Below are 20,181 nucleotides of genomic sequence, written 5' to 3' on the forward strand. Positions count from 1 at the left end.
CCAGTGTATGCAGACATCGACGCGGTGCAGTAATACCCCCAGTGGCTGCAGACATCGGCGCAGTGCAGTAATACCCCCAATGAATGCAGACATCGATGCGGTGCAGTAATACCCCCAGTGGCTGCCGACATCGGCGCAGTGCAGTAATTCCCCCAGTGGCTGCAGACATCGGCGCTGTGCAGTAATACCCCCAGTGGCTGCAGATATCGGCGCATTGCAGTAATACCCCCAGTGGCTGCAGACATCAGCGCGGTGCAGTAATATCCCCAGTGGCTGCAGACATCGGCGCAGTGCAGTAATACCCCCAGTGAATGCAGACATCGACGCGGTGCAGTAATACCCCCAGTGGCTGCAGACATCGGCGCAGTGCAGTAATACCCCCAGTGGCTGCAGATATCGGCGCGGTGCAGTAATTCCTCCAGTGGCTGCAGACATCGGCGCAGTGCAGTAATACCCCCAGTGGCTGCAGACATCGGCACAGTGCAGTAATACCCCCAGTGGCTGGAGACATCGGCGCAGTGCAGTAATACCCCAATGAATGCAGACATCGGCGCGGTGCAGTAATACCCCCAGTGGCTGCAGACATCGGCACAGTGCAGTAATACCCCCAGTGAATACAGACATCAACGCAGTGCAGTAATACCCCCAGTGGCTGCAGACATCAGTGCTGTGCAGTAATACCCCCAGTGGCTGCAGACATCAGCGCGTTGAAGTAATACTTCCTGTGTCTGCAGACATCGGCACGGTGCAGTAATACCCCCAGTGGTTGCAGACATTGGCGCAGTGTAGTAATACCACCAGTGGCTGCAGACATCGGTGCAGTGCAGTAATACCCCCAGTGGCTGCAGACATCAGCGCAGTGCAGTAATACCCCCAGTGGCTGCAGACATCAGCGCGGTGCAGTAATACCCCCAGTGGCTGCAGACATCGGCACAGTGCAGTAATACCCTCAGTGAATGCAGACATCGATGCGGTGCAGTAATACCCCCAGTGTCTGCAGATATCGGCACAGTGCAGTAATACCCCCAGTGAATGCAGACATCAACGCGGTGCAGTAATACCACCAGTGGCTGCAGACATCAGTGCTGTGCAGTAATACCCCCAGTGGCTGCAGACATCGGCGCAGTGCAGTAATACCCCCAGTGAATGCAGACATCGACGCGGTGCAGTAATACCCCCAGTGGCTGCAGACATCGGCGCAGTGCAGTAATACCCCCAGTGAATGCAGACATCGACGCGGTGCAGTATTACCCCCAGTGGCTGCCGACATCGGCGCGGTGCAGTAATTCCCCCAGTGGCTGCAGACATCAGCGCAGTGCAGTAATACCCCCAGTGGCTGCAGACATCAGCGTGGTGCAGTAATACCCCCAGTGGCTGCAGACATCGGCGCAGTGCAGTAATACCCCCAGTGAATGCAGACATCGACGCGGTGCAGTAATACCCCCAGTGGCTGCAGACATCGGCGCAGTGCAGTAATACCCCCAGTGAATGCAGACATCGACGCGGTGCAGTATTACCCCCAGTGGCTGCCGACATCGGCGCGGTGCAGTAATTCCCCCAGTGGCTGCAGACATCGGCGCTGTGCAGTAATACCCCCAGTGGCTGCAGACATCGGCGCGGTGCAGTAATACCCCCAGTGGCTGCAGACATCGGCACATTGCAGTAATACCCCCAGTGTATGCAGACATCGACGCGGTGCAGTAATACCCCCAGTGGCTGCAGACATCGGCGCAGTGCAGTAATACCCCCAATGAATGCAGACATCGATGCGGTGCAGTAATACCCCCAGTGGCTGCCGACATCGGCGCAGTGCAGTAATTCCCCCAGTGGCTGCAGACATCGGCGCTGTGCAGTAATACCCCCAGTGGCTGCAGACATCGGCGCAGTGCAGTAATACCCCCAGTGGCTGCAGACATCAGCGCAGTGCAGTAATACCCCCAGTGAATGCAGACATCGACGCGTGCAGTAATACCCCCAGTGGCTGCAGACATCGGCGCAGTGCAGTAATACCCCCGTGGCTGCAGATATCGGCGCTGTGCAGTAATACCCCCAGTGGCTGCAGACATCAGCGCGGTGCAGTAATACCCCCAGTGGCTGCAGACATCGGCACAGTGCATTAATACCCCCAGTGAATGCAGACATCGACGCGGTGCAGTAATACCCCCAGTGGCTGCAGACATCGGCGCAGTGCAGTAATACCCCCAGTAGCTGCAGATATCGGCGCTGTGCAGTAATACCCCCAGTGGCTGCAGATATCGGCGCATTGCAGTAATACCCCCAGTGGCTGCAGACATCAGCGCGGTGCAGTAATATCCCCAGTGGCTGCAGACATCGGCGCAGTGCAGTAATACCCCCAGTGAATGCAGACATCGACGCGGTGCAGTAATACCCCCAGTGGCTGCAGACATCGGCGCAGTGCAGTAATACCCCCAGTGGCTGCAGATATCGGCGCGGTGCAGTAATTCCTCCAGTGGCTGCAGACATCGGCGCAGTGCAGTAATACCCCCAGTGGCTGCAGACATCGGCACAGTGCAGTAATACCCCCAGTGGCTGGAGACATCGGCGCAGTGCAGTAATACCCCAATGAATGCAGACATCGGCGCGGTGCAGTAATACCCCCAGTGGCTGCAGACATCGGCACAGTGCAGTAATACCCCCAGTGAATACAGACATCAACGCAGTGCAGTAATACCCCCAGTGGCTGCAGACATCAGTGCTGTGCAGTAATACCCCCAGTGGCTGCAGACATCAGCGCGTTGAAGTAATACTTCCTGTGTCTGCAGACATCGGCACGGTGCAGTAATACCCCCAGTGGTTGCAGACATTGGCGCAGTGTAGTAATACCACCAGTGGCTGCAGACATCGGTGCAGTGCAGTAATACCCCCAGTGGCTGCAGACATCAGCGCAGTGCAGTAATACCCCCAGTGGCTGCAGACATCAGCGCGGTGCAGTAATACCCCCAGTGGCTGCAGACATCGGCGCATTGCAGTAATACCCCCAGTGAATGCAGACATCGACACGGTGCAGTAATACCCCCTGTGGCTGCAGACATCGGCGCAGTGCAGTAATACCCCCAGTGGCTGCAGACATCGGCGCGGTGCAGTAATACCCCCAGTGGCTGCAGACATCAGCGTGGTGCAGTAATACCCCCAGTGGCTGCAGACAACGGCGCAGTGCAGTAATACCCCCAGTGAATGCAGACATCAACGCAGTGCAGTAATACCCCCTGTGGCTGCAGACATCGGCGCAGTGCAGTAATACCCCCAGTGGCTGCAGATATCGGCGCGGTGCAGTAATTCCTCCAGTGGCTGCAGACATCGGCGCAGTGCAGTAATACCCCCAGTGGCTGCAGACATCGGCACAGTGCAGTAATACCCCCAGTGAATGCAGACATCAACGCGGTGCAGTAATACCCCCAGTGGCTGCAGACATCAGCGCTGTGCAGTAATACCCCCAGTGGCTGCAGACATCAGCGCGTTGAAGTAATACCCCCAGTGGCTGCAGACATCAGCACGGTGCAGTAATACCGCCAGTGGCTGCAGACATAGGCGCAGTGCAGTAATACCCCCAGTGAATGCAGACATCGACGCGGTGCAGTAATACCCCCAGTGGCTGCCGACATTGGCGCGGTGCAGTAATTCTCCCAGTGGCTGCAGACATCGGCGCTGTGCAGTAATACCCCCAGTGGCTGCAGACATCGGCGCGGTGCAGTAATACCCCCAGTGGCTGCAGACATCGGCACATTGCAGTAATACCCCCAGTGAATGCAGACATCGACGCGGTGCAGTAATACCCCCAGTGGCTGCAGACATCGGCGCAGTGCAGTAATACCCCCAATGAATGCAGACATCGACGCGGTGCAGTAATACCCCCAGTGGCTGCCGACATCGGCGCGGTGCAGTAATTCCCCCAGTGGCTGCAGACATCGGCGCATTGCAGTAATACCCCCAGTGGCTGCAGACATCGGCGCAGTGCAGTAATACCCCCAGTGGCTGGAGACATCAGCGCAGTGCAGTAATACCCCCAATGAATGCAGACATCGGCGCGGTGCAGTAATAACCCCTGTAGCTGCAGACATTGGCGCTGTGCAGTAATACCCCCAGTGGCTGCAGATATCGGCGCAGTGCAGTAATACCCCCAGTGGCTGCAGACATCGGCGCAGTGCAGTAATACCCCCAGTGGCTGCAGACATCAGTGCAGTAATACCCCCAGTGAATGCAGACATCGACGCGTGCAGTAATACCCCAAGTGGCTGCAGACATCGGCGCAGTGCAGTAATACCCCCGTGGCTGCAGATATCGGCGCTGTGCAGTAATACCCCCAGTGGCTGCAGACATCGGCGCGGTGCAGTAATACCCCCAGTGGCTGCAGACATCGGCACAGTGCATTAATACCCCCAGTGAATGCAGACATCGACGCGGTGCAGTAATACCCCCAGTGGCTGCAGACATCGGCGCAGTGCAGTAATACCCCCAGTAGCTGCAGATATCGGCGCTGTGCAGTAATACCACCAGTGGCTGCAGATATCGGCGCATTGCAGTAATACCCCCAGTGGCTGCAGACATCAGCGCGGTGCAGTAATATCCCCAGTGGCTGCAGACAACGGCGCAGTGCAGTAATACCCCCAGTGAATGCAGACATCGACGCGGTGCAGTAATACCCCCAGTGGCTGCAGACATCGGCGCAGTGCAGTAATACCCCCAGTGGCTGCAGATATCGGCGCGGTGCAGTAATTCCTCCAGTAGCTGCAGACATCGGCGCAGTGCAGTAATACCCCCAGTGGCTGCAGACATCGGCACAGTGCAGTAATACCCCCAGTGGCTGGAGACATCGGCGCAGTGCAGTAATACCCCAATGAATGCAGACATCGGCGCGGTGCAGTAATACCCCCAGTGGCTGCAGACATCGGCACAGTGCAGTAATACCCCCAGTGAATACAGACATCAACGCAGTGCAGTAATACCCCCAGTGGCTGCAGACATCAGTGCTGTGCAGTAATACCCCCAGTGGCTGCAGACATCAGCGCGTTGAAGTAATACCCCCTGTGTCTGCAGACATCGGCACGGTGCAGTAATACCCCCAGTGGCTGCAGACATAGGCGCAGTGTAGTAATACCACCAGTGGCTGCAGACATCGGTGCAGTGCAGTAATACCCCCAGTGGCTGCAGACATCAGCACAGTGCAGTAATACCCCCAGTGGCTGCAGACATCAGCGCGGTGCAGTAATACCCCCAGTGGCTGCAGACATCGGCACAGTGCAGTAATACCCTCAGTGAATGCAGACATCGACGCGGTGCAGTAATACCCCCAGTGTCTGCAGACATCGGCGCAGTGCAGTAATACCCCCAGTGAATGCAGACATCGACGCGGTGCAGTAATACCCCCAGTGACTGCCGACTTCGGCGCGGTGCAGTAATTCCCCCAGTGGCTGCAGACATCGGCGCTGTGCAGTAATACCCCCAGTGGCTGCAGACATCGGCGCGGTGCAGTAATACCCCCAGTGGCTGCAGACATCGGCGCATTGCAGTAATACCCCCAGTGAATGCAGACATCGACGCGGTGCAGTAATACCCCCAGTGGCTGCAGACATCGGCGCAGTGCAGTAATACCCCCAGTGGCTGCAGACATCGGCGCGGTGCAGTAATACCCCCAGTGGCTGCAGACATCGGCGCGGTGCAGTAATACCCCCAGTAGCTGCAGACATTGGCGCTGTGCAGTAATACCCCCAGTAGCTGCAGATATCGGCGCAGTGCAGTAATACCCCCAGTGGCTGCAGACATCGGCGCAGTGCAGTAATACCCCCAGTGGCTGCAGATATCGACGCGGTGCAGTAATACCCCCAGTGGCTGCAGACATCGGCGCAGTGCAGTAATACCCCCAGTGGCTGCAGACATCGGCACAGTGCATTAATACCCCCAGTGAATGCAGACATCGGCGCAGTGCAGTAATACCCCCAGTGGCTGCAGACATCGGCGCGGTGCAGTAATACCCCCAGTGGCTGCAGACATCGGCGCGGTGCAGTAATACCCCCAGTAGCTGCAGACATTGGCGCTGTGCAGTAATACCCCTAGTAGCTGCAGATATCGGCGCAGTGCAGTAATACCCCCAGTGGCTGCAGACATCGGCGCAGTGCAGAAATACCCCCAGTGGCTGCAGATATCGGCGCGGTGCAGTAATACCCCCAGTGGCTGCAGACATCGGCGCAGTGCAGTAATACCCCCAGTGGCTGCAGACATCGGCACAGTGCAGTAATACCCCCAGTGAATGCAGACATCAACGCGGTGCAGTATTACCCCCAGTGGCTGCAGACATCAGCGCTGTGCAGTAATACCCCCAGTGGCTGCAGACATCAGCGCGTTGAAGTAATACCCCCAGTGGCTGCAGACATCAGCACAGTGCAGTAATACCGCCAGTGGCTGCAGACATAGGCGCAGTGCAGTAATACCCCCAGTGGCTGCAGACATCGGCGCGGTGCAGTAATACCCCCAGTGGCTGCAGACATCAGCGCAGTGCAGTATTACCCCCAGTGGCTGCAGACATCAGCGTGGTGCAGTAATACCCCCAGTGTCTGCAGACATCGGCGCAGTGCAGTAATACCCCCAGTGAATGCAGACATCGACGCGGTGCAGTAATACCCCCAGTGGCTGCAGACAGCGGCGCAGTGCAGTAATACCCCCAGTGAATGCAGACATCGACGCTGTGCAGTAATACCCCCAGTGGCTGCCAACATCGGCGCGGTGCAGTAATTCCCCCAGTGGCTGCAGACATTGGCGCTGTGCAGTAATACCCCCAGTGGCTGCAGACATCGGCGCGGTGCAGTAATACCCCCAGTGGCTGCAGATATCGGCGCATTGCAGTAATACCCCCAGTGAATGCAGACATCGACGCGGTGCAGTAATACCCCCAGTGGCTGCCGACATCGGCGCGGTGCAGTAATTCCCCCAGTGGCTGCAGACATCGGCGCATTGCAGTAATACCCCCAGTGGCTGCAGACATCGGCGCAGTGCAGTAATACCCCCAGTGGCTGGAGACATCAGCGCAGTGCAGTAATACCCCCAATGAATGCAGACATCGGCGCGGTGCAGTAATAACCCCTGTAGCTGCAGACATTGGCGCTGTGCAGTAATACCCCCAGTGGCTGCAGATATCGGCGCAGTGCAGTAATACCCCCAGTGGCTGCAGACATCGGCGCAGTGCAGTAATACCCCCAGTGGCTGCAGACATCAGTGCAGTAATACCCCCAGTGAATGCAGACATCGACGCGTGCAGTAATACCCCAAGTGGCTGCAGACATCGGCGCAGTGCAGTAATACCCCCGTGGCTGCAGATATCGGCGCTGTGCAGTAATACCCCCAGTGGTTGCAGACATCGGCGCGGTGCAGTAATACCCCCAGTGGCTGCAGACATCGGCACAGTGCATTAATACCCCCAGTGAATGCAGACATCGACGCGGTGCAGTAATACCCCCAGTGGCTGCAGACATCGGCGCAGTGCAGTAATACCCCCAGTAGCTGCAGATATCGGCGCTGTGCAGTAATACCACCAGTGGCTGCAGATATCGGCGCATTGCAGTAATACCCCCAGTGGCTGCAGACATCAGCGCGGTGCAGTAATATCCCCAGTGGCTGCAGACATCGGCGCAGTGCAGTAATACCCCCAGTGAATGCAGACATCGACGCGGTGCAGTAATACCCCCAGTGGCTGCAGACATCGGCGCAGTGCAGTAATACCCCCAGTGGCTGCAGATATCGGCGCGGTGCAGTAATTCCTCCAGTAGCTGCAGACATCGGCGCAGTGCAGTAATACCCCCAGTGGCTGCAGACATCGGCACAGTGCAGTAATACCCCCAGTGGCTGGAGACATCGGCGCAGTGCAGTAATACCCCAATGAATGCAGACATCGGCGCGGTGCAGTAATACCCCCAGTGGCTGCAGACATCGGCACAGTGCAGTAATACCCCCAGTGAATACAGACATCAACGCAGTGCAGTAATACCCCCAGTGGCTGCAGACATCAGTGCTGTGCAGTAATACCCCCAGTGGCTGCAGACATCAGCGCGTTGAAGTAATACCCCCTGTGTCTGCAGACATCGGCACGGTGCAGTAATACCCCCAGTGGCTGCAGACATAGGCGCAGTGTAGTAATACCACCAGTGGCTGCAGACATCGGTGCAGTGCAGTAATACCCCCAGTGGCTGCAGACATCAGCACAGTGCAGTAATACCCCCAGTGGCTGCAGACATCAGCGCGGTGCAGTAATACCCCCAGTGGCTGCAGACATCGGCACAGTGCAGTAATACCCTCAGTGAATGCAGACATCGACGCGGTGCAGTAATACCCCCAGTGTCTGCAGACATCGGCGCAGTGCAGTAATACCCCCAGTGAATGCAGACATCGACGCGGTGCAGTAATACCCCCAGTGACTGCCGGCTTCGGCGCGGTGCAGTAATTCCCCCAGTGGCTGCAGACATCGGCGCTGTGCAGTAATACCCCCAGTGGCTGCAGACATCGGCGCGGTGCAGTAATACCCCCAGTGGCTGCAGACATCGGCGCATTGCAGTAATACCCCCAGTGAATGCAGACATCGACGCGGTGCAGTAATACCCCCAGTGGCTGCAGACATCGGCGCAGTGCAGTAATACCCCCAGTGGCTGCAGACATCGGCGCGGTGCAGTAATACCCCCAGTGGCTGCAGACATCGGCGCGGTGCAGTAATACCCCCAGTAGCTGCAGACATTGGCGCTGTGCAGTAATACCCCCAGTAGCTGCAGATATCGGCGCAGTGCAGTAATACCCCCAGTGGCTGCAGACATCGGCGCAGTGCAGTAATACCCCCAGTGGCTGCAGATATCGACGCGGTGCAGTAATACCCCCAGTGGCTGCAGACATCGGCGCAGTGCAGTAATACCCCCAGTGGCTGCAGACATCGGCACAGTGCATTAATACCCCCAGTGAATGCAGACATCGGCGCAGTGCAGTAATACCCCCAGTGGCTGCAGACATCGGCGCGGTGCAGTAATACCCCCAGTGGCTGCAGACATCGGCGCGGTGCAGTAATACCCCCAGTAGCTGCAGACATTGGCGCTGTGCAGTAATACCCCTAGTAGCGGCAGATATCGGCGCAGTGCAGTAATACCCCCAGTGGCTGCAGACATCGTCGCAGTGCAGAAATACCCCCAGTGGCTGCAGATATCGGCGCGGTGCAGTAATACCCCCAGTGGCTGCAGACATCGGCGCAGTGCAGTAATACCCCCAGTGGCTGCAGACATCGGCACAGTGCAGTAATACCCCCAGTGAATGCAGACATCAACGCGGTGCAGTAATACCCCCAGTGGCTGCAGACATCAGCGCTGTGCAGTAATACCCCCAGTGGCTGCAGACATCAGCGCGTTGAAGTAATACCCCCAGTGGCTGCAGACATCAGCACAGTGCAGTAATACCGCCAGTGGCTGCAGACATAGGCGCAGTGCAGTAATACCCCCAGTGGCTGCAGACATCGGCGCGGTGCAGTAATACCCCCAGTGGCTGCAGACATCAGCGCAGTGCAGTATTACCCCCAGTGGCTGCAGACATCAGCGTGGTGCAGTAATACCCCCAGTGGCTGCAGACATCGGCGCAGTGCAGTAATACCCCCAGTGAATGCAGACATCGACGCGGTGCAGTAATACCCCCAGTGGCTGCAGACAGCGGCGCAGTGCAGTAATACCCCCAGTGAATGCAGACATCGACGCTGTGCAGTAATACCCCCAGTGGCTGCCAACATCGGCGCGGTGCAGTAATTCCCCCAGTGGCTGCAGACATTGGCGCTGTGCAGTAATACCCCCAGTGGCTGCAGACATCGGCGCGGTGCAGTAATACCCCCAGTGGCTGCAGATATCGGCGCATTGCAGTAATACCCCCAGTGAATGCAGACATCGACGCGGTGCAGTAATACCCCCAGTGGCTGCAGACATCGGCGCAGTGCAGTAATACCCCCAGTGGCTGCAGATATCGGCGCTGTGCAGTAATACCCCCAGTGGCTGCAGATATCGGCGCAGTACAGTAATACCCCCAGTGGCTGCAGACATCGGCGCGGTGCAGTAATACCCCCAGTGGCTGCAGACATCAGCGCAGTGCAATAATACCCCCAGTGAATGCAGACATCGACGCGTGCAGTAATACCCTCAGTGGCTGCAGACATCGGCGCAGTGCAGTAATACCCCCAGTGGCTGCAGATATTGGCGCTGTGCAGTAATACCCCCTGTGGCTGCAGACATCGGCGCGGTGCAGTAATACCCCCAGTGAATGCAGACATCGACGCGGTGCAGTAACACCCCCAGTGGCTGCAGACATCGGCACAGTGCAGTAATACCCCCAGTAGCTGCAGATATCGGCGCTGTGCAGTAATACCCCCAGTGGCTGCAGATATCGGCGCATTGCAGTAATACCCCCAGTGGCTGCAGACATCAGCGCGGTGCAGTAATACCCCCAGTGGCTGCAGACATAGGCGCAGTGCAGTAATACCCCCAGTGAATGCAGACATCGACGCGGTGTAGTAATACCCCCAGTGGCTGCAGACATCGGCGCGGTGCAGTAATACCCCCAGTGGCTGCAGACATCAGCGCAGTGCAGTATTAACCCCAGTGGCTGCAGACATCAGCGTGGTGCAGTAAAACCCCCAGTGGCTGCAGACATCGGCACAGTGCAGTAATACCCCCAGTGAATGCAGACATCGACGCGGTGCAGTAATACCCCCAGTGGCTGCAGACAGCGGCGCAGTGCAGTAATACCCCCAGTGAATGCAGACATCGACGCTGTGCAATAATACCTCCAGTGGCTACCAACATCGGCGCGGTGCAGTAATTCCCCCAGTGGCTGCAGACATTGGCGCTGTGCAGTAATACCCCCAGTGGCTGCAGACATCGGCGCGGTGCAGTAATATCCCCCAGTGGCTGCAGATATCGGCGCATTGCAGTAATACCCCCAGTGAATGCAGACATCGACGCGGTGTAGTAATACCCCCAGTGGCTGCAGACATCGGCGCAGTGCAGTAATACCCCCAGTGGCTGCAGATATCGGCGTTGTGCAGTAATACCCCCAGTGGCTGCAGATATCGGCGCAGTGCAGTAATACCCCCAGTGGCTGCAGACATCGGCGCGGTGCAGTAATACCCCCAGTGGCTGCAGACATCAGCGCAGTGCAGTAATACCCCCAGTGAATGCAGACATCGACGCGTGCAGTAATACCCCCAGTGGCTGCAGACATCGGCGCAGTGCAGTAATACCCCCAGTGGCTGCAGATATTGGCGCTGTGCAGTAATACCCCCTGTGGCAGCAGACATCGGCGCGGTGCAGTAATACCCCCAGTGAATGCAGACATCGACGCGGTGCAGTAATACCCCCAGTGGCTGCAGACATCGGCGCAGTGCAGTAATACCCCCAGTAGCTGGAGATATCGGCGCTGTGCAGTAATACCCCCAGTGGCTGCAGATATCGGCGCATTGCAGTAATACCCCCAGTGGCTGCAGACATCAGCGCGGTGCAGTAATACCCCCAGTGGCTGCAGACATCGGCGCAGTGCAGTAATACCCCCAGTGGCTGCAGACATCGGCACAGTGCAGTAATACCCCCAGTAGCTGCAGACATTGGCGGGGTGCAGTAATACCCCCAGTGGCTGCAGATATCGGCTCAGTGCAGTAATTCCTCCAGTAGCTGCAGACATTGGCGGGGTGCAGTAATTCCCCCAGTGGCTGCAGATATCGGCACAGTGCAGTAATACCCCCAGTAGCTGCAGACATTGGCGGGGTGCAGTAATACCCCCAGTGGCTGCAGATATCGGCTCAGTGCAGTAATTCCTCCAGTAGCTGCAGACATTGGCGCAGTGTAGTAATTCCTCCAGTGCCTGCAGACATCGGCGCAGTGCAGTAATACCCCCAGTGGCTGCAGACATCAGCGCAGTGCAGTAATACCCCCAGTAGCTGCAGACATTGGCGGGGTGCAGTAATACCCCCAGTGGCTGCAGATATCGGCTCAGTGCAGTAATTCCTCCAGTAGCTGCAGACATTGGCGCGGTGCAGTAATTCCCCCAGTGGCTGCAGATATTGGCGCAGTGTAGTAATTCCTCCAGTGGCTGCAGACATCGGCGCAGTGCAGTAATACCCCCAGTGGCTGCAGACATCAGCGCAGTGCAGTAATACCCCCAGTAGCTGCAGACTTTGGCGCGGTGCAGTAATACCCCCAGTAGCTGCAGACATTGGCGCGGTGCAGTAATTCCCCCAGTGGCTGCAGATATCGGCACAGTGCAGTAATTCCCCCAGTGGCTGCAGATATCGGCGCAGTGCAGTAATACCCCCAGTGGCTGCAGACATCAGCGCAGTGCAGTAATACCCCCAGTGGCTGCAGACATCAGCGCAGTGCAGTAATACCCCCAGTAGCTGCAGACATCGGCACGGTGCAGTAATACCCCCAGTAGCTGCAGACATCGGCGCAGTGCAGTAATACCCCCAGTGGCTGCAGACATCGGCACAGTGCAGTAATACCCCCAGTGGCTGCAGACATCGGCACAGTGCAGTAATACCCCCAGTGGCTGCAGACATCGGCACGGTGCAGTAATACCCCCAGTGGCTGCAGACATCGGCACAGTGCAGTAATACCCCCAGTGGCTGCAGACATCGGCACGGTGCAGTAATACCCCCAGTGGCTGCAGACATCAGCGCAGTGCAGTAATACCCCCAGTAGCTGCAGACTTTGGCGCGGTGCAGTAATACCCCCAGTAGCTGCAGACATTGGCGCGGTGCAGTAATTCCCCCAGTGGCTGCAGATATCGGCACAGTGCAGTAATTCCCCCAGTGGCTGCAGATATCGGTGCAGTGCAGTAATACCCCCAGTGGCTGCAGACATCAGCGCAGTGCAGTAATACCCCCAGTGGCTGCAGACATCAGCGCAGTGCAGTAATACCCCCAGTAGCTGCAGACATCGGCACGGTGCAGTAATACCCCCAGTAGCTGCAGACATCGGCGCAGTGCAGTAATACCCCCAGTGGCTGCAGACATCGGCACAGTGCAGTAATACCCCCAGTGGCTGCAGACATCGGCACAGTGCAGTAATACCCCCAGTGAATGCAGACATCAGCGCAGTGCAGTAATACCCCCAGTAGCTGCAGACTTTGGCGCGGTGCAGTAATACCCCCAGTAGCTGCAGACATTGGCGCGGTGCAGTAATTCCCCCAGTGGCTGCAGATATCGGCACAGTGCAGTAATTCCCCCAGTGGCTGCAGATATCGGTGCAGTGCAGTAATACCCCCAGTGGCTGCAGACATCAGCGCAGTGCAGTAATACCCCCAGTGGCTGCAGACATCAGCGCAGTGCAGTAATACCCCCAGTAGCTGCAGACATCGGCACGGTGCAGTAATACCCCCAGTAGCTGCAGACATCGGCGCAGTGCAGTAATACCCCCAGTGGCTGCAGACATCGGCACAGTGCAGTAATACCCCCAGTGGCTGCAGACATCGGCACAGTGCAGTAATACCCCCAGTGAATGCAGACATCAGCGCAGTGCAGTAATACCCCCAGTAGCTGCAGACATTGGCGCGGTGCAGTAATACCCCCAGTGGCTGCAGACATCGGCGCGGTGCAGTAATACAGCTGAAGGTGGAATCTGCATTTTCTGCTCTTCTTCACCAATCACTTGTTTTTCATAAAAAATTAGAACTACTCTTTTCACCAAGTGCTTGGTGGCCACTTACCTGATGCTCTCTCTCCCGCTGTTCGCAGATGGCGGTGACGTAAAGCGTGAGACTGATGATGATCTGTTTACGTCAGGACCCCATGAATTGGAGCTACAGACAGGTGATGAGTATATAGCAGCTAGTAATGGTTCTCCTGTGATATGCCGGTAGAAGGCCTGATTCAGAGATATACGCTAACAGCTGCGATCCCGTAATATGCTGCTGCTGTAACCGTCTGGAAATGGATTGAGGCACCCACCGTCGGCTTTACAAATCCAAGCATCTGTGTACAAACGCCGCGGCGGTGGCAGATCCTTCCATAATCAAACATCTCAGTAACCCTAAGGTCACGCAGAATGGCCATGGGAACTGAGACACTGGCACCATGTGTTCTGCACGTGGGGTCACAGCTGTAGACTATGACACCACCTGGAAATGATCGCAGTGCGCCTGCGTTTTTATCACAACTCCCCGTTATTGCCCCTTAAACGTTCCTTGGCTGTTATTCACTTTACAGATAAACTGAGGTCCCCCGGCGGGTGCTTAGGGGGTCATTCCGAGTTGATCGCTCGCTAGCAGTTTTAGCAGCTGTGCAAACGCTAGGCCGCCTCCCACTGGGAGTGTATCTTAGCTTAGCAGAAGCGCGAACGAAAGGATCGCAGAGCGGCTACAAAGTTTTTTTGTGCAGTTTCAGAGTAGCTCAAAACCTACTCAGCGCTTGCGATCACCTCAGACTGTTCAGTTCCTGTTTTGACGTCACAAACACGCCTTGCGTTCTCCCAGCCACACCTGCATTTTTCCTGGCACGCCTGCGTTTTTCCGCACACTCCCTGAAAACGGTCAGTTGACACCCAGAAACGCCCTCTGCATGTCAATCACTCTGCGGCAACCAGTGCCACTGAAATGCATCGCTAGACCTTGTGCAAAACTACATAGTTTGTTGCAATAGTACGACGCGCGTGCGCATTGCGCCGCATGCGCAGAAGTGCCGTTTTTCCCCCACTCATCGCTGCAGAGTTAACGAAAGCAGCTAGCGATCAATTCAGAATGACCCCCTTAGTACGAAGGCGACACATGTGCAGCCGTCTCATAACTGCGCTCATTTTACATACAACTCTGAATGAGGCCCGGAGTTACTCAGATGAAATCTCCTCTCTGACAGATCACTCAGGAAGATCAGCCAAGAGATCTCCCAACTTCTCCCCGGCGGAGCTGCAGTGTTTTGTGGCCCTCATGGATCACTTCCTGCCCGATAACCTTATTAGAGCCGGGGCAATTCCCATCAGACAACGCAAATCCATCCTGCTGCAGATCGCCCGCCACCTGGAACCGCTGTCCGGCTGTCTGCGCACCCCTCGCCAACTCCGGCACCGCTGGACGGACTTTAATAACCGGGACCCAGATCGTCTGCAAGAGATACGAAGCCGGCTGAGGAGAGGTAATGAGCTGTCACTAATATGGTACTGCAGCAGGGGGCATCACTCAGCGATAGCGCTAATATGGTACTGCAGCAGAGGGCGTCACTCAGCGATAGCACTAATATGGTACTGCAGCAGAGGGCGTCACTCAGCGATAGCACTGATATGTTACTGCAGCAGGGGGCATCACTCAGTGATAGCACTAATATGTTACTGCAGCAGGGGGCATCACTCAGTGATAGCACTAATATGGTACTGCAGCAGGGGGCATCACTCAGCGATAGCACTAATATGGTACTGCAGCAGGGGGCATCACTCAGCGATAGCACTAATATGGTACTGCAGCAGGGGGCATCACTCAGCGATAGCACTAATATGGTACTGCAGCAGGGGGCATCACTCAGCGATAGCGCTAATATGGTACTGCAGCAGGGGGCATCACTCAGCGATATCACTAATATGGTACTGCAGCAGGGGGCATCACTCAGCGATAGCACTAATATGGTACTGCAGCAGGGGGCGTCACTCAGCGATAGCACTAATATGGTACTGCAGCAGGGGGCATCACTCAGCAATAGCACTAATATGGTACTGCAGCAGGGGGCATCACTCAGCGATAGCGCTAATATGGTACTGCAGCAGGGGGCGTCACTCAGCGATATCACTAATATGGTACTGCAGCAGAGGACGTCACTCAGCGATAGCACTAATATGGTACTGCAGCAGGGGGCGTCACTCAGCGATAGCACTAATATGGTACTGCAGCAGGGGGCGTCACTCAGCGATAGCGCTAATATGGTACTGCAGCAGGGGGCATCACTCAGCGATAGCACTAATATGGTACTGCAGCAGGGGGCATCACTCAGCGATAGCACTAATATGGTACTGCAGCAGGGGGCATCACTCAGCGATAGCGCTAATATGGTACTGCAGCAGGGGGCATCACTCAGCGATAGCGCTAATATGGTACTGCAGCAGGGGGCATCACTCAGCGATAGCGCTAATATGGTACTGCAGCAGGGGGCGTCACTCAGCGATATCACTAATATGGTACTGCAGCAGGGGGCGTCACTCAGCGATAGCGCTAATATGGTACTGCAGCAGGGGGCGTCACTCAGCGATAGCACTAATATGGTACTGCAGCAGGGGGCGTCACTCAGTGATAGCACTAATATGGTACTGCAGCAGGGGGCGTCACGCAGCGATAGCGCTTATATGGTACTGCAGCAGGGGGCGTCACTCAGTGATAGCACTAATATGGTACTGCAGCAGGGGGCGTCACGCAGCGATAGCGCTAATATGGTACTGCAGCAGGGGGCATCACTCAGCGATAGCACTAATATGGTACTGCAGCAGGGGGCGTCACTCAGTGATAGCACTAATATGGTACTGCAGCAGGGGGCGTCACTCAGTGATAGCGCTAATATGGTACTGCAGCAGGGGGCGTCACGCAGCGATAGCGCTAATATGGTACTGCAGCAGGGGGCATCACTCAGCGATAGCACTAATATGGTACTGCAGCAGGGGGCATCACTCAGCGATAGCGCTAATATGGTACTGCAGCAGGGGGCGTCAATCAGCGATATCACTAATATGGTACTGCAGCAGAGGACGTCACTCAGCGATAGCACTAATATGGTACTGCAGCAGGGGGCGTCACTCAGCGATAGCACTAATATGGTACTGCAGCAGGGGGCGTCACTCAGCGATAGCACTAATATGGTACTGCAGCAGGGGGCATCACTCAGCGATAGCGCTAATATGGTACTGCAGCAGGGGGCATCACTCAGCGATAGCACTAATATGGTACTGCAGCAGGGGGCATCACTCAGCGATAGCGCTAATATGGTACTGCAGCAGGGGGCGTCACTCAGCGATATCACTAATATGGTACTGCAGCAGGGGGCGTCACTCAGCGATAGCGCTAATATGGTACTGCAGCAGGGGGCGTCACTCAGCGATAGCACTAATATGGTACTGCAGCAGGGGACATCACTCAGCGATAGCACTAATATGGTACTGCAGCAGAGGGCGTCACTCAGCGATATCACCAATATGGTACTGTAGCAGAGGTCGTCATGCAGCGATAGCACTAATATGGTACTGCAGCAGGAGGCGTCACTTAGCGATAGCACTAATATGGTACTGCAGCAGAGGGCGTCACTCAGCGATATCACTAATATGGTACTGTAGCAGGGGACGTCACGCAGCGATAGCACTAATATAGTACTGCAGCAGGAGGCATCACTCAGCGATAGCACTAATATGGTACTGCAGCAGAGGTCGTCACTCAGTGATAGCACTAATATGGTACTGCAGTAGGGGGCATCACTAAGCGATAGCACTAATATGGTACTGCAGCAGGGGGTGTCACTCAGCGATAGCACTAATATGGTACTGTAGCAGGGGACGTCACGCAGCGATAGCACTAATATGGTACTGCAGCAGGAGGCGTCACTCAGCGATAGCACTAATATGGTACTGCAGCAGAGGTCGTCACTCAGTGATAGCACTAATATGGTACTGCAGTAGGGGGCATCACTCAGCGATCGCACTAATAAGGTACTGCAGCAGGGGGCGTCACTCAGCGATAGCACTAATATGGTACTGCAGCAGGGGGCGTCACTCAGTGATAGCACTAATATGGTACTGCAGCAGGGGGCATCACTCAGCGATAGCACTAATATGGTACTGCAGCAGAGGGCGTCACTCAGCGATATCACCAATATGGTACAGTAGCAGAGGTCGTCATGCAGCGATAGCACTAATATGGTACTGCAGCAGGAGGCGTCACTCAGCGATAGCACTAATATGGTACTGCAGCAGAGGGCGTCACTCAGCGATATCACTAATATGGTACTGTAGCAGGGGACGTCACGCAGCGATAGCACTAATATAGTACTGCAGCAGGAGGCATCACTCAGCGATAGCACTAATATGGTACTGCAGCAGAGGTCGTCACTCAGTGCTAGCACTAATATGGTACTGCAGTAGGGGGCATCACTCAGCGATAGCACTAATATGGTACTGCAGTAGGGGGCATCACTCAGCGATAGCACTAATATGGTACTGCAGCAGGTGCCGTCACTCAGCGATAGCACTAATATGGTACTGTAGCAGGGGATGTCACGCAGCGATAGCACTAATATGGTACTGCAGCAGGAGGCGTCACTCAGCGATAGCACTAATATGGTACTGCAGCAGAGGTCGTCACTCAGTGATAGCACTAATATGGTACTGCAGTAGGGGGCATCACTCAGCGATCGCACTAATAAGGTACTGCAGCAGGGGGCGTCACTCAGCGATAGCACTAATATGGTACTGCAGCAGGGGGCGTCACTCAGTGATAGCACTAATATGGTACTGTAGCAGGGTGCATCAGTCAGTGATAGCACTAATATGGTACTGCAGCAGGAGGCGTCACTCAGCGATAGCACTAATATGGTACTGCAGCAGAGGTCGTCACTCAGTGATAGCACTAATATGGTACTGCAGCAGGGGGCATCACTCAGCGATAGCACTAATATGGTACTGCAGCAGGGGGCGTCACTCAGCGATAGCACTAATATGGTACTGTAGCAGGGGACGTCACGCAGCGATAGCACTAATATGGTACTGCAGCAGGAGGCGTCACTCAGCGATAGCACTAATATGGTACTGCAGCAGAGGTCGTCACTCAGTGATAGCACTAATATGGTACTGCAGCAGGGGGCGTCAGTCAGTGATAGCACTAATATGGTACTGCAGCAGGGGGCGTCACTCAGTGATAGCACTAATATGGTACTGTAGCAGGGTGCGTCAGTCAGTGATAGCACTAATATGGTACTGCAGCAGGGGGCATCACTCAGCGATAGCATTAATATGGTACTACAGCAGGGGGGTCACTCAGCGATAGCACTAATATGGTACTGCAGCAGGGGGCGTCACTCAGCGATAGCACTAATATGGTACTGCAGCAGGGGGCGTCACTCAGCGATAGCACTAATATGGTACTGCAGCAGGGGGCATCACTCAGCGATAGCACTAATATGGTACTGCAGCAGAGGGCGTCACTCAGCGATATCACCAATATGGTACTGTAGCAGAGGTCGTCATGCAGCGATAGCACTAATATGGTACTGCAGCAGGAGGCGTCACTCAGCGATAGCACTAATATGGTACTGCAGCAGTGGGCGTCACTCAGCGATATCACTAATATGGTACTGTAGCAGGGGACGTCACGCAGCGATAGCACTAATATAGTACTGCAGCAGGAGGCATCACTCAGCGATAGCACTAATATGGTACTGCAGCAGAGGTCGTCACTCAGTGATAGCACTAATATGGTACTGCAGTAGGGGGCATCACTCAGCGATAGCACTAATATGGTACTGCAGCAGGGGGCGTCACTCAGCGATAGCACTAATATGGTACTGTAGCAGGGGACGTCACACAGCGATAGCACTAATATGGTACTGCAGCAGGAGGCGTCACTCAGCGATAGCACTAATATGGTACTGCAGCAGAGGTCGTCACTCAGTGATAGCACTAATATGGTACTGCAGTAGGGGGCATCACTCAGCGATCGCACTAATATGGTACTGCAGCAGAGGGCGTCACTCAGCGATATCACCAATATGGTACTGTAGCAGAGGTCGTCATGCAGCGATAGCACTAATATGGTACTGCAGCAGGAGGCGTCACTCAGCGATAGCACTAATATGGTACTGCAGCAGAGGGCGTCACTCAGCGATATCACTAATATGGTACTGTAGCAGGGGACGTCACGCAGCGATAGCACTAATATAGTACTGCAGCAGGAGGCATCACTCAGCGATAGCACTAATATGGTACTGCAGCAGAGGTCGTCACTCAGTGATAGCACTAATATGGTACTGCAGTAGGGGGCATCACTCAGCGATAGCACTAATATGGTACTGCAGCAGGGGGCGTCCCTCAGCGATAGCACTAATATGGTACTGTAGCAGGGGATGTCACGCAGCGATAGCACTAATATGGTACTGCAGCAGGAGGCGTCACTCAGCGATAGCACTAATATGGTACTGCAGCAGAGGTCGTC

General features: G+C 55.7%; 1 protein-coding gene across 3 annotated transcripts in view; it reads left to right on the forward strand.

Moving 5' to 3' along the window:
* The window catches only part of LOC134928690 (uncharacterized), a 534,742-nt gene that overhangs the window by 335,331 nt on the left and 179,230 nt on the right, over nt 1-20,181 (forward strand). For all 3 annotated transcript variants that reach the window (XM_063924692.1, XM_063924694.1, XM_063924693.1), the window contains exons 12-13: nt 13,751-13,825; nt 14,867-15,142. In XM_063924692.1, the coding sequence (XP_063780762.1) occupies nt 13,751-13,825; nt 14,867-15,142 (351 nt within the window). The remainder of the gene's footprint in view (nt 1-13,750; nt 13,826-14,866; nt 15,143-20,181) is intronic.

Source organism: Pseudophryne corroboree, chromosome 5 (assembly GCF_028390025.1).
Source record: "Pseudophryne corroboree isolate aPseCor3 chromosome 5, aPseCor3.hap2, whole genome shotgun sequence".
Lineage (NCBI taxonomy): Eukaryota > Metazoa > Chordata > Amphibia > Anura > Myobatrachidae > Pseudophryne > Pseudophryne corroboree.